At 48.9% G+C, this 12,351-nt stretch overlaps 1 protein-coding gene across 1 annotated transcript in view; it reads right to left on the bottom strand.

Moving 5' to 3' along the window:
• Positions 1-1,039: 1,039 nt before the first annotated feature.
• The window catches only part of BTBD16 (BTB domain containing 16), a 49,484-nt gene continuing 38,172 nt past the window's right edge, over positions 1,040-12,351 (bottom strand). The window contains exons 10-15 of the mRNA XM_069567245.1: positions 8,814-8,905; positions 7,854-7,936; positions 6,114-6,191; positions 4,878-4,976; positions 2,763-2,951; positions 1,040-1,183 (exon numbers count right to left, since the gene is read on the bottom strand). Of these exons, the coding sequence (XP_069423346.1) occupies positions 1,115-1,183; positions 2,763-2,951; positions 4,878-4,976; positions 6,114-6,191; positions 7,854-7,936; positions 8,814-8,905 (610 nt within the window). The 3' untranslated portion in view covers positions 1,040-1,114. The remainder of the gene's footprint in view (positions 1,184-2,762; positions 2,952-4,877; positions 4,977-6,113; positions 6,192-7,853; positions 7,937-8,813; positions 8,906-12,351) is intronic.

Genomic DNA, 12,351 nt, shown 5'->3' with positions numbered 1-12,351 from the left:
AAGCAGTCAGGCCCTCAGCCATACAGCAGCGAGGAAATGAATCTGCCAGCAACCTCACGAGCTTGCACATGGCTTCTCCCCACTCGTGTCTTCAGATGAGAACACAGCCCAGCCACCACTGGATTGTAGACCTGACCCTGAGCAGGTGATGCAGCAAAGCCACCTGGACTATTGAGCCACCACAACTGTATAATAATAAATACATGCTGTTTTAAGCCACTAAACTTGTGGTGCTTGACTACACTGAGAGAGAAAACTAAGCCACAGAGTGGGAAGAGAAACTCTCTTCCCTTGTTTTCTCCAAACCACAGAGTTCCATTTAAAAAGGTGGAACAGTCAGTAAGTCACTCCATGCCTTATAATTACTGGCGTCCCTTGCTACCTCTTTTTCCGCCAGGGTCAATGGGCAGGTACATTGTTCTGTGTAGCAGGCAGAGAATGCGTCATGAAAGGGGGAGCCCAGCAGCTCCCCGCTGGACTATGCTGTTACTGCTGGTGCTCCCACCAGAGTGCTCCCGAATGTAATCAAATTAGGGCTGGACTCAGGGAGCTTTGGGGTCAATGATGGCAACAGACTCGTGGCTCTGGTACTTTCCATCCTCAAACAACACAAATGGGAGTGTTATCATTTGAATGTGTCTCCCCAGAATTCACGTGTTGAATTCTAACCTCCCAAGGTAATCTCCTTAGGAAGTGGGGCCTCTGGGAGGTAAACAGGTCTGGAGGGCAAGGCCCTCCCTATGGGATTAGTGCCCTCATTAAAACAGGCCCCAGAGTGCTCCCTACCCCCTCCACCATGTGAGGACATGGGGAGAAGACAGCCGTCTATGAACCAGAAAGCAAGCTCTCACCAGACAGCACACATAATCTGCAGGCGTCTCAATCTTGGACTTCCAGCCTCCAGACTGTGAGTAATCCAGTTCGGTTGTTTATAAGCCCCCCGCCCCACAGTCTGCGGTGGGTTGTTATAGCAGCCCAACAGAACAAGACAGTGAACAAAAGTGCTAACGCGACCATTGCTAACAAGGAGAGTCAGCTGAATATTTGAGCAGCCCCTTAATGTTACTTTATTTCTTCTTATGTGGACCAGTGGAAGAAATTCTTCTGAAAACTGTTAAGATAATGAGAAGACGAATGAAAAACTTGCATAGATAGGGATGCCCACAGTCTGGATTTTCAAGGCCTAAAAGATGAAACAAAACAAAGCAAATGAAACTTTTAGGATAAATGCAATCACCCTCTAGAAGGGCTGAAAAGAGGAAGGCCTAGCAACTGTGTAAGGTGCTTGCTTCTCAACTCTGGCTGCACACCAAGGATCACGTAGGGAAGGTTTTTAAAACAAACTTTAAAAAATTAAGTCTAACTTGAACACAAGAGAGTGCACCAAACTTAAGGAAACATCTTGATGGATTTTCCCAGGTGAGCACTCCCGTGTGGTCACCATCCTGATCATAATAAAGAACATTTCAGTTACTTCTGAAATCTCTCTCATATTCCCTCCTGGTCAACATTCCAGCTTCCCCTGCTCCTGCCTCCCCAGTTCAGTTCAGTCACTCAGTCATGTCCGACTCTTTGCAACCCCATGGACTGTGGCACAGTCATGGTGATGTGGCTTCCCCGTCCCTCACCAACTCCTGGAGTTTGCTCAAAGTCATGTCTATTGAGTCAGTGATGCCAACCAACCATCTCATCCTCTGTGGTCCCCTTCTCCTCCTGCCTCCCGCCTGCACAAGGAAATTGCTATTCTGATTTCTAACATCATAGAGAATAACTTGAGAAGCTTTGAAAAATACTAATACCTGGGTACCCCCCCCAACCCCCACAGGATATCTGGTCGAATCTGGGAGGCACTCAGACCTGGGGACTTTGCAAAGGACCAGGTGATTCTGATTGCAGCCAGGACTGGTGTGCACGCACACACCCATTCCCTGAAGGGCAGTGAGGGCTTGGATCCACAGCCTCCCAGCACTGCAGACAGGCTCTCCGGCAGTTTCTGGATTGCAGTCATCAGGAGCAAAGCCAGGTACTGAATCCACCTGGATGCCAGGGCAGCCCATTGAGGCAGATGACCTCAGTTCTCCTCGGATGAGCAACTGGCAGGTGGGCTGGGCTGTGGATTTCGGTGGAAGTGACAGGTGATATCCAGGCAAGAGAGGAGGTGCTGGCAGCAAATACCTCCACCAAACATCCCTCCTCCCCCTAAAAGTACCCTTCCATATTTATAAAAAGGATCTGCATGTATGCGTGCTCAGCCACTTCAGTAGTGTCTGACTCTTTTCAACCCTATGGACTGTAGCCCACCAGGCTCCTCTGTCCATGGGGTTCTCCAAGCAAGAATACTGGAGTGGGTTGCTATGCCCTCCTCCAGGGAATCTTCCTGATCCAGGGATTGAACACATGCCTCCCACATCTCCTGTACTGCAGGCAGATTCTTTACCGGTGAGCCACTAGGGAAGCTGGAGAAAGGACCTGGTGTGACCCGAGTCAAGCAGCCTGGTTTGACTTAAGAGTTTTCAGTATGCCCAGATTTCATTCTAGGAGGTTTCTCTTTAGCGTAATTTGGAGCTGTGATAATCCTTTAAAAACCTAAAAAAAACAACAACAACAACAACAACAACAACAAAAAAAAAACCTAACAAACTTCTCCCATAGAGCACTGGAGATGTAAAGCAAGTGATCCCAAAAAAAGGTGCGGAGGAGAGAAACAGCAAAAAAAAAAAGAAAAAGAAAAAAGAAATCAAAGAGAAAAGACGAGCACTCACGTGGCTTTTGCAGGATGGCTTGACCAACCCGAACTTCTGTGTGATGTGGTTCGTCCTGAACTCTTGCCATTTGCCATCCACCAGGGTCTGGGCTCTGATCTCGTAGGTCACCAAGCGTTCTGCTCTCAGGCTGATGGGAGTGTTCTCATAGACCGCAGAGGCACCCTCCAAGTCAGTGTGCCTTATTCTCTGCAAGAAGGGGGACCCGCCTTAGGTGGGACTGAAACCGGTGACCCAGAGTCAGCGAAACCTAGTTCCTGGCAAGCCCTCCTGTCTGATGTGTGCAGGGAGCAAGCACTTCCCCGTGGCCCCATTTCCCGAGCACACTTGCTGCTGAGTCAGTTGGCATTTGAACCCTCACCGTGAGTAATGGCCGATGGACTGGGGTTTGGACAACCCAGGAAAATGCCAGGAAGTCAATCTGTATTGAATTGGAAGGTCTTCACATGGCTTTGCCAGAATTTAAAAACCGACATAGTATTCATATGAGCACTTTGACTACTGTTAAATAATTCACCTCTTCCATTCAGTAAAATCCATCACGTACGGAAATGCCTGAGTCACTGAAGACCAAGGACTGGCCCAAGGAAGAGATGTGACCCGCTCAAGGACACATAAAGAGGTGTGGCTAAGCTGGAAGAAAACCCAGGTTTCTCATTCATGTATCCATTCATGATCCAAAGGTACCACCCCTACCTTCTTGATACTGTGATTGGCAGTGGTAATAAAGAAAGATATGATAGGGCCTCCCTGGTGGGCCAGTGGTTAAGAATCTGCCTGCCAATGAAGGGGATAAGGGTTTGATTTCTGGTCTGGGACAATCCCTCATGCCACGGGGCACCTGAACCCATGTGCCACCACTACTGAAGCCGTGCTTGGCAACCAAAAAAGCCAACACACTTTGCAAAGAGGAGTCCACACACTGCAACCAGAGAAAGCTCTCCCACAGCAGTGAAGACAGTGCAGCTGAGAATAAATAAATTTTAAAGAGATATGGTAATATTAAAGATAGGGTTTCTCAAGGAGCTTAAAGTTTATGAGACTTCTAATCAAATCCTAAGTGGAGCATAAGGGTCCACCATCAGAGTTGTCACCATCATCATGGGGGCCCTGTTCCAAGTTTTTTGCACAATGTAACACATTTCATACTCACAACAACCTAGGGAGGTAGGTCGTATTACCTTCTCTGTCCTAAAGTTCTGGAGAGTGGACCTTAGGAGGTTCCTGGCCTCACCAAGATGATACAGCTCACCAGGCAGTTTGAATTCAGTCTCTACTCTGAAAGCCAGCTCTCCTGCCTCTCCTCAAAGTCCAGCAGGAGCTTGGAAGTGAAGGCCTTCACCCTCCTGCCTCCTCCAGGGTCCTGTCCACAGCTCTGCTTTGCCACCCTAAACAAGACCATTCCCTCTGTCTTTCCAGGCACTACACGCTACCTCCACGAAAGAAGGGCCACCTGTAAAGCATCACCCAGCATGTACAAATTGAAAGCATGCTGAAAGATTTTCCTGGCAGTCCAGGTTAAGACTTCGCCTTCCAATGCAGGGGATAGGGGTTCAATTCCTGGTTGGGGAGCTAAGATCCCGCATGCCTCATGGCCAAAAAACCAAAGCAGAAACAATATTGTAACAAATTTAATAAAGACTTTTAAAATGGTCCATATAAAACACCCTTAAAATAAAAAAAAGAAATAAAATGAATTGAGCCCCAGATGTAGTTTCAGAGGACTAGCATTTAACCCTGGCCTTAGCAGTGGAAGCCATACAAACATGAAGACATTCAGTTTTGAGATCCTCATCCGTTAAATGGGCTAATAGCAGCAACCTCACAACGCTGTTGCAAAAATCAAATGACATCACATCTATCAGCCTGATTAACACCAGGCCTACAACACATTCCAAATGAATTAGCAATTCATGTTTAATCAATTATTATTAACTCAATATGAATTGACTGACTCTCAAAGGCTGTTTCAGAGACATACCTCTCTTAATACCAGGCCTACAATACATTCCAAATGAATTAGCAATTCATGTTTAATCAGTTATTCAATATGAATCAACTGAATCTCAAAGGCTGTTTCAGAGACATACGTCTCCTCTGCTCTGTCCTTCTTACCTGCATATGAAAACTATAGGAGGTAGCGTCATGCTTGATTCCTTTTATCTCAAAGAAGAATCCATATAAGGTAATCACTTTTGAATGTGTCGTATACTCCTAAATGAGGAAAGGTAAGCAACAAAGGGACAGGAAAAAAACACCTTCAGTATTCAAAGGGAAGAGGACATAGCAAAACCAAATCTAGATGCAAAGACTAAAGGGACTGATTTGTGATTTAAAACACGACAACAATTTTAGCCTAGGAAGGAGAAGAAAAGACAGACTGTAGTGACTTTACAAATCTCTACAGGTTGGCACTCATGGGACTATACTTTTCACTCTACATGCCCCTTAGTGGGGAGAAGAATGAGTTAAGCACGTTCTTGGATGACCCGCAGTCTGCAGACCTTTAAAACAGAGTGTTCTGCTACAATTCAGTGGGCCTGAGAGACCCTCCATGCCCACAGCATTGCAGGGTGTCCTGGCCACTGCTGTCTGCAGTCTGTCCACTTGGACAGATCTCTGCAAGCAAGGGGCTGGACCCAGCCCATCCAGGCTTGACCCAGGAGGCAGTATCTGATGATAGATTCAGGGCCCCAAACCCCTAAAATATGAACTATTTTGCGATCACTTCTTGGTGGCTTTAGTGAAGAGGGAGGGTTGCAGTTATTTCCTAGAGAGCCACGCCTATCGAGGGAGCCCGAGACAGTGCAGCTGCTGGCCCCTCCAGCTCCGCCGGCGGCTGAGCCCCCGGGTGCTCTGCAGCCGAGCTTCCAACTCACAGCTGGTTTGAGTCTGGGCTGCATCAAAATAGCCGCCCAGAATAGCCACCCTGGCAACCTTAACCATGGGCTTGGAGTGGAATCTCTTCTTGAGCGGTTGGCAGCTCACCATATTTGTGAGGAAGAGGATGACCAGCTCATTCCAGGTTGCCCAGGTCTTTCCTGACTTTAAAACAGAAAGTTCTACATCCCCAGGGAAATGACTCCAACCCTGAAAACTGAGACAGCTGGTCAACCTCATGGGGCGCTGCAGCTGTGTATATCAAGTTACTGAATGGCCTATCCCAGGGCCCTGTCTTGTGAATTTTACCCCTGAGGGGGTGGTGAGTGTTCAAGAGCGACACCTACAATTTCCCTTTCTGCCTTGGCCATCTTGCCACAGGTAATAATTGACCATGGCCATTGTACAAAGGTCTCTAACCAAGCATGAGGTGGGATGGTTCTTCCCCTTGCTCAGCCTGGTGGTCAGTACCTGGTTAAAAAGCAGCCCGAATCTCACCGCCTGGGTGCTTAGGTCTTTCACGTGGGCCATGTCGCCCCCATTCTCCAGCTGAAAGGAAAAAATACACCACTTACCAGCAACCTGATTCCTCAACAACATCTTCACTGCATTGATCCCAACATCCCTCACTGTGTTCAAAAGAGTTCTGTCTCTGGAGCCTACATTCACCCATGAATCCAGTCCACAGTACTTACTGAAAACCTGCTAGTCAGGTACCCTGTTCAAAGATTTTACAGAATGCAAAGATGAGGACACGAAAAGTGCCCCAGCATTTTTTTTTCAGCTGAGAAATAAAATGTGTTCATTGGGAGCCCAATCACAAGGCAGAGCATATTCTTGGCTACAAAGTCAAGACCAGGTATGGCCCCACATGGCAGGCTTGGGGTCAGGAGGGAGCAAATTTCAGGAGGATGACATTGGTGGTGGAAGGCAAAAGGAAGGAGGTGTGTGGGCCAGAAGGAGATGAAGAGGGAGGTGGGGCACTCCCTGAAGTGTCCAGCTCCAGCTCCGAGACTGTCCCCCCCTCTCTGTCACCCCTCTCCTTCCCTGCTCCGTCAGAGCACAGTTGAGTTACGTCCCAGAAGAGCACAGTTCCGCAGAGGCCTTATCTGCTGTGGGGGGGCCACTGGGCCCTGTGGTTTGCACATTACAATAGCTGTTTGTCGAGCTGAATTGAATTTTAACTAGTGACTCATAAACCTTCAGAACTCAAACACTGCCCCATTTCATCTCTGAAAACACATGATTGGAAGCACATAAGAAGCACAGTAGTTTGCACGGACAATTCACAAAGGGGGAAACACCACATGGAAAAATATTCATATTTTCTAGTAATAAAGGGGATGTCTTAAAAAATGAGATGCCATTGTTCACTTCACAATTGACACAAGTAATGGAAAAGGAAAATGCTCTGAGTTGCTGAGCTCAAAGGAAGGCACCTCATTTATCACTGGGGAAGGAGTAATTTGGCCCCAAGTTTGCTAATATGTACCAAGAACAAAAGTGCACATTCCTTTCGGGGCCAGTATTTTTTACTCTTCAAATATTCCTATAAGAAAATAATTCTCAGTCAAAATAAACCATCATGTGCAAATGCATTCACCATACAGTCTATTTATAATAGTTACCGATCAGAAACACCATGACTTCTCTACAACAAAGGAGAAGCCAAGTAGCACTGGCCAGTCACCAAGTAGTAGGGTTAGGGTTAGGGTTTGTAGCACATGCTTTTGGTGAAAGAGTTTGCAGCCATTAAAAACAGTGATAATAGAACATTTCATTAAGTGTTTTTTGTTTTTTTTTTTTTTAAAGACTGGAAGGTCATATGCAATGAGATGTTAGCAGTAGTTGTTTTGGGTGATGGGTCTGAGGCTATGCGTTTGCTTTCTTTCAGTTTCTCTGCATTTTGAAAAAGTCCAATAATAAGTACATGACATTTGTGTTAGTGAGGAGACTCAATGTGGAGGGCCATGTGGCCAATGGTCCCTAATTCTTCAGGTCAACAGGGCTGATGCTCTAAACACCTGGGCTCCAAGGCGGGGCCACCTCCCTCCTCCCCTCCAGGCTTGGCTCTATCCACTTCCCCTGGGGAAGGATCCAGATACTTCCCAACCTCAGAAGCCCAGAGGTTTCAAACGCAAAACACATCCCCAGAAAAAGCGAAGGCAATAAATTTCGATAACTGTTTTCCTTGCTGAGTTGGCGACTTACCGCATGGTAGTGGTTGGCTGTAACCCGGACCAGCCAGGATTCAGGGAAGAAGTTTATGTGCCTAAGCTCCTCCAGATCCTTGCCTGGGAAGAAGCACAAAGGGAACATTCTTACGGATTTATTCCTAACAGAACCGCAAAAGTCTTCTTTACGGAGGAGAAGAGGAGGAAGTCCGGGCGCTGAGGATGGGAGAGCATTCCTATCCCATCCTTAGACATGCGGGACCCAAGTGGGACATTTCAAGGCACTTTCTCCCAAAGTGTCCACAGTCAGCCTCCCCCACCCCCCTCCCACAATCCTGCCCAGGAGGGAGTGTTGAGATCTGATAAACAAGTGTTTTTGGAGTGTCTAGAAGCCATTTGGACAAATCTAGCTGGGCTCCATCAACCATTTGTGGGGTTAGATCTACTCATTCAATCTGGATGACTAGAAATGGCTTTGAAAAAATTCTCCAATGTCCTTTCAGATGCAAACACCTCACCTAGTGGCCACCTGGGCTGTCCCAAACACAGTCCCCAAGAGTTCCCTCTTTTTCCAAGCCTTGCCTTGGGCCCAGAGCATAAGGATGAGGAAACTCTAGCCTGGAGCATAGAGCCACAGCTTTCTGCGAACCCGCCGAGCAAGGGAATGACCCAGAGGGGCTGCCGCACTAAGAGGCCAGGCACTTGGTTAGTTGGCAACAACGCAGTCCCGGGAGCCGAGTGCACTTTCACAATCACTGAGTCCCTTCCATCCATCGTCATGTTTCACAGAAGCTCTGATTATCCCCATTTTACAGACAAGGAAACTGAGGCCGGGTGGCTAAGTGACTTTCCCCAAATCACACACCTTGGAAGTGATAGAGCCAGATATCAGTCTCGGCTAATTCTTTCGGAAATGGCTGGTGGGCTTCTCTGGGAGTGCTGAGGGGTGGGGCAGCCAACAGCCTCCCCTAGACGCCCTCCCACGGGCAGGACTTACCTTTGGTGATGCTGTGCAGACGCAGGCAAAGGAAAAGCGAGATCAAGTTCTGTCCCACATCCCGGTCCAGAAAGGAACAGTTCTTGGGGAAGCTTAGCAGAGGTGCAAAGAGGATAAAAGGCTTTCAGAACCCTCCTTTCTGGAATAGGCTGGGTCTCATGAAAGTCACATCAGAGGCTAAGTGAGCCCACCCAGCAGAGGTAGATGGTGCCTGGTTCTCTCATGGATGGATGGGGAGTGCAGAAGCAGAGGGCGGCTGCCACTGAGGTTGTAACGAGACAAAAGGCTATATATCCCTCTCAGTGGGTGCTTCACGAATACTTATTAAATGATGATGGAACACATGGAATTGTACAGAGGGTTTCAAGATACATTTTCTCGCTTGAGTCTCACAAGCTTCTCAAGGGGGCAGACAGGACTAATACCATCAGCTCCATTTTACAGAGGGAAAAACAACGACTCAGCCAGGACTTGAACCCATAGCTGCTGATTCTTCCTGCACACATGCTGCCCTTTGAGTAACTGGCCAAAGGGCAGTTGAGACATTTCAAGAGCACGTTCTGGGACATCCCTGGTGGCTCGGTGGTAAAGCAGCCGCCTGTCAATGTGGGAGACTCCAGAGACACAGGTTCTGTGCCTGATTCTGGAGGATCTCAAGTGCCATGAAGCAACTAAGCCCGTGTGCACAAATGTTGAGCTGCTCTAGAGCCCAGGAGCCACCACTACTGAAGCCCGAATCCACTAGATCCCGTGCTCTGCAGCAAGAGAGACCACTGCAGTGAGAAGCCCCCAGTTTAAAAGCCCATGCAGCAACGAAGACCCAGCACAGTCAAAACTAAATAAAATTGTTTTTAAAGAAGCACTTTCTGGTAGAATTAAAAGGCAAGGTCAGATGAGTGGGTAACTTGTTTTAGCAGCTGGTTCTGGGATCAGCTCTGCGACACTGTTAATACTAAACTCAGTTAATTTCCACACGTGGCTGACGTCAGGACTGGGCTGAGATCACACTCACCTTGAGAAGACACGTACACACATTCACTCCTGTTTTGAAACAACTTGCTTTGTAAAATAGTCACTTTTGACCAATGGGGACAACAAGGGATAATTTTCCAAGTCCCTTTGGAAACGTAGCCATTCCCTCAAGTCAGTTCCTGTATGAGACCAGCCAAGGGCACTTTTAGGATATTTTTCCATGAATCAGGAGTGGTGTCCAAATCACACCCTGTCCCAGCCAGACTGAACGCTCCATTGGCTTCATGTCCCGCCTATGCTGGGGGTGCCTACCGCCCTGCCTGGGGACCATTTGTTTTCACAAGATCTGGGAATTCCTGGGGCTCTCCAACTCCTTCATGGCAGTGGTCCCAGGAGAGAAGATCAGGGATGCTGAGGCATTGGGAGAAGGGATGGAGCATGAAGATGAGTGAGTGAATGCAAATTCAATGACTATTAGAATCCACTGGGGACCTGGGCTTCCCAGGTGGTGCAAGTGGTAAAGAACCTGCCCAGCAATGCAGGGGACATAAGGGACATAGGGTTTGATCCCTGGGTCAGGAAGGTCCCCTGGAGGAGGGCATGGCAACCCACTTCACGGTATTCTTGCCTGGAGAATCCCATGGACAGAGGAACCTGGCAGGCTACAGTCCATAGGGTTGCACAGAGCTGGAACAACCGAAGCAGCTTAGCATGAAAGCACTGGGGACCTATCTCTGGAGTGGATGGACAGGCATAAGTAAAGAAAGGCTGATACTTCCAGGAGTGCAAGGCTATTGGTCCCGAAACCAGCCCTCCATTACCTAGGGCAGTAAGAGCTGGGCTAGTGGGGGCCATGCCAGTACCCCAAGAAACACGGACCTCTTTGCTGGACCAAACACTGTTGCTTGCCTCCTTTTTCTGATTTGAATGCCACTTCCTTCTCTCTCTCTTACCATTTAATGGAAGAAGAAGCTGGGCAGCATCGTGGCAGGTTCAGGCATCAAGGAGGGAAGAAGGGGCTGATGGCACAGCAGCCCCGTCCAGATTCGTGCTCTGAGGAATAAGCCTGTCCTCTCGGCAAGGGCGCCCCCAACTCAGAGCAGCCTGGGAGAAGACCGAACTTGCTGGAGCTGCAGGTTAATATGGTCTCAGCCCAGAAGGGAAAGGACCATCTAGAAGGCAGATTTCCCCTCCAGCTCAGAAGCCCCCAGGTGCCAACTCCACAGCTTGTGGGAAGGATGCTGGGAGGGTAAGGAGGGACCTGAGGCTCCCTGCAAGAGGCACTCAGACCTAACAACCATCAGCCAGAACCTCTACGGAGAGACCGCCTCCCCGAGAGGACTCTGGAAGGGTTTTGTTGAGACAGGCCCCTTGGGTCACAGGAAGTGGCACTGATGGTGGCTGACTTGGCCAGGTCACAAGTCAGCTCATCCATTGCCCAGCCATGCTTGGGGTCCCTGAGCTCGGGCCCTGGAGTCAGACCGACCAGGTTCCAGTCCTGGGGCAGCCAGCCGTCAGCCATGGGATCCCGCCTCCCCAGGCTTCCATCTCCTTCTCCGTCCGGGGGGACAATGGCCACATGTACTTCCCTGGGAGAAGTGGAGGTGACAGTCCTTGTGAAGTGCTGGGCCCAGCTGCTGGTCCCAGTGGCACTCTGGTCCTCTCAATTACCACCATCGTCTCCTCCGCCCAGGGAAAGAGACCTGGACTGGAGCTGGTCAAATGCACGATCAGGGTTTTGGTGGCATTCATTATCACTTATTGTTCAGTCGCTCGGTCGTGTCTGCCTCTCTGTGACCCCACGAACGGCAGCACACCAGGCTTCCCTGTCCTTCACCATCTCCCAGAGTCTGCTTAAACTCATATCCACAGAGTCAATGATGCCATCCAACCATCTCATCCTCTGTCATCCCCTTCTCTTCCTGCTTTCAATCTTTCCTAGCATCAGGGTCTTTTCCAATGAGTCAACTCTTTGAATCAGGTGGCCAAAGTATTGGAGCTTCAGCTTCAGCATCATCCTTCCAATGAATATTCAGGGTTGATATCTTTTAAGACTGATTGGTTTTATCTCCTTGCTGTCCAAAGCTGCCACCCTCTAACTCAATGGAGCTCCAGGCCACCTCAAAGGAAGTAAACAGTGGCCTCAGCTGCTAATTCTCTATATTCCCCAAATATCTGAGTGGTGTGTGTGGTCCAACCCCTCAAATCAATGGGCATAATCTTACCCCGAGAGCCAAGGGGGTGGACCATGGCAGAGCCGGGACTCTGTCGAGACTTCTGGAGACAGCCCGAGCATATTAATCTAACTCAGTTCCGCTGGTCGGGGTGGGGAGGGGTGGCATCTGGATTTTCTAGGCCAAGGATGAACACGCTCATCAGTCTCTTTATGTCACATGAAGTGGGGAAGCTGGCTGTGGAGTCAGAGCCCCTTCGCATCGCTGTTTGGTAGACTCAAAGGCTGGCCTGGCTTCCCCTGGTGCTGAGCTCTGTCTGTACAGACACTTTGGGGTTAGCAAGGGCATGGCAACCCAGTCTAGTATTCTTGCCCGGAGAATTCCATGGACAG

The sequence above is a fragment of the Ovis canadensis genome, chromosome 22 (assembly GCF_042477335.2).
Source record: "Ovis canadensis isolate MfBH-ARS-UI-01 breed Bighorn chromosome 22, ARS-UI_OviCan_v2, whole genome shotgun sequence".
NCBI classification, from domain to species: domain Eukaryota; kingdom Metazoa; phylum Chordata; class Mammalia; order Artiodactyla; family Bovidae; genus Ovis; species Ovis canadensis.
The sequence above is the reverse complement of the archived record's forward strand: the minus strand, read 5'-3'. Positions and strand labels throughout refer to the sequence as shown.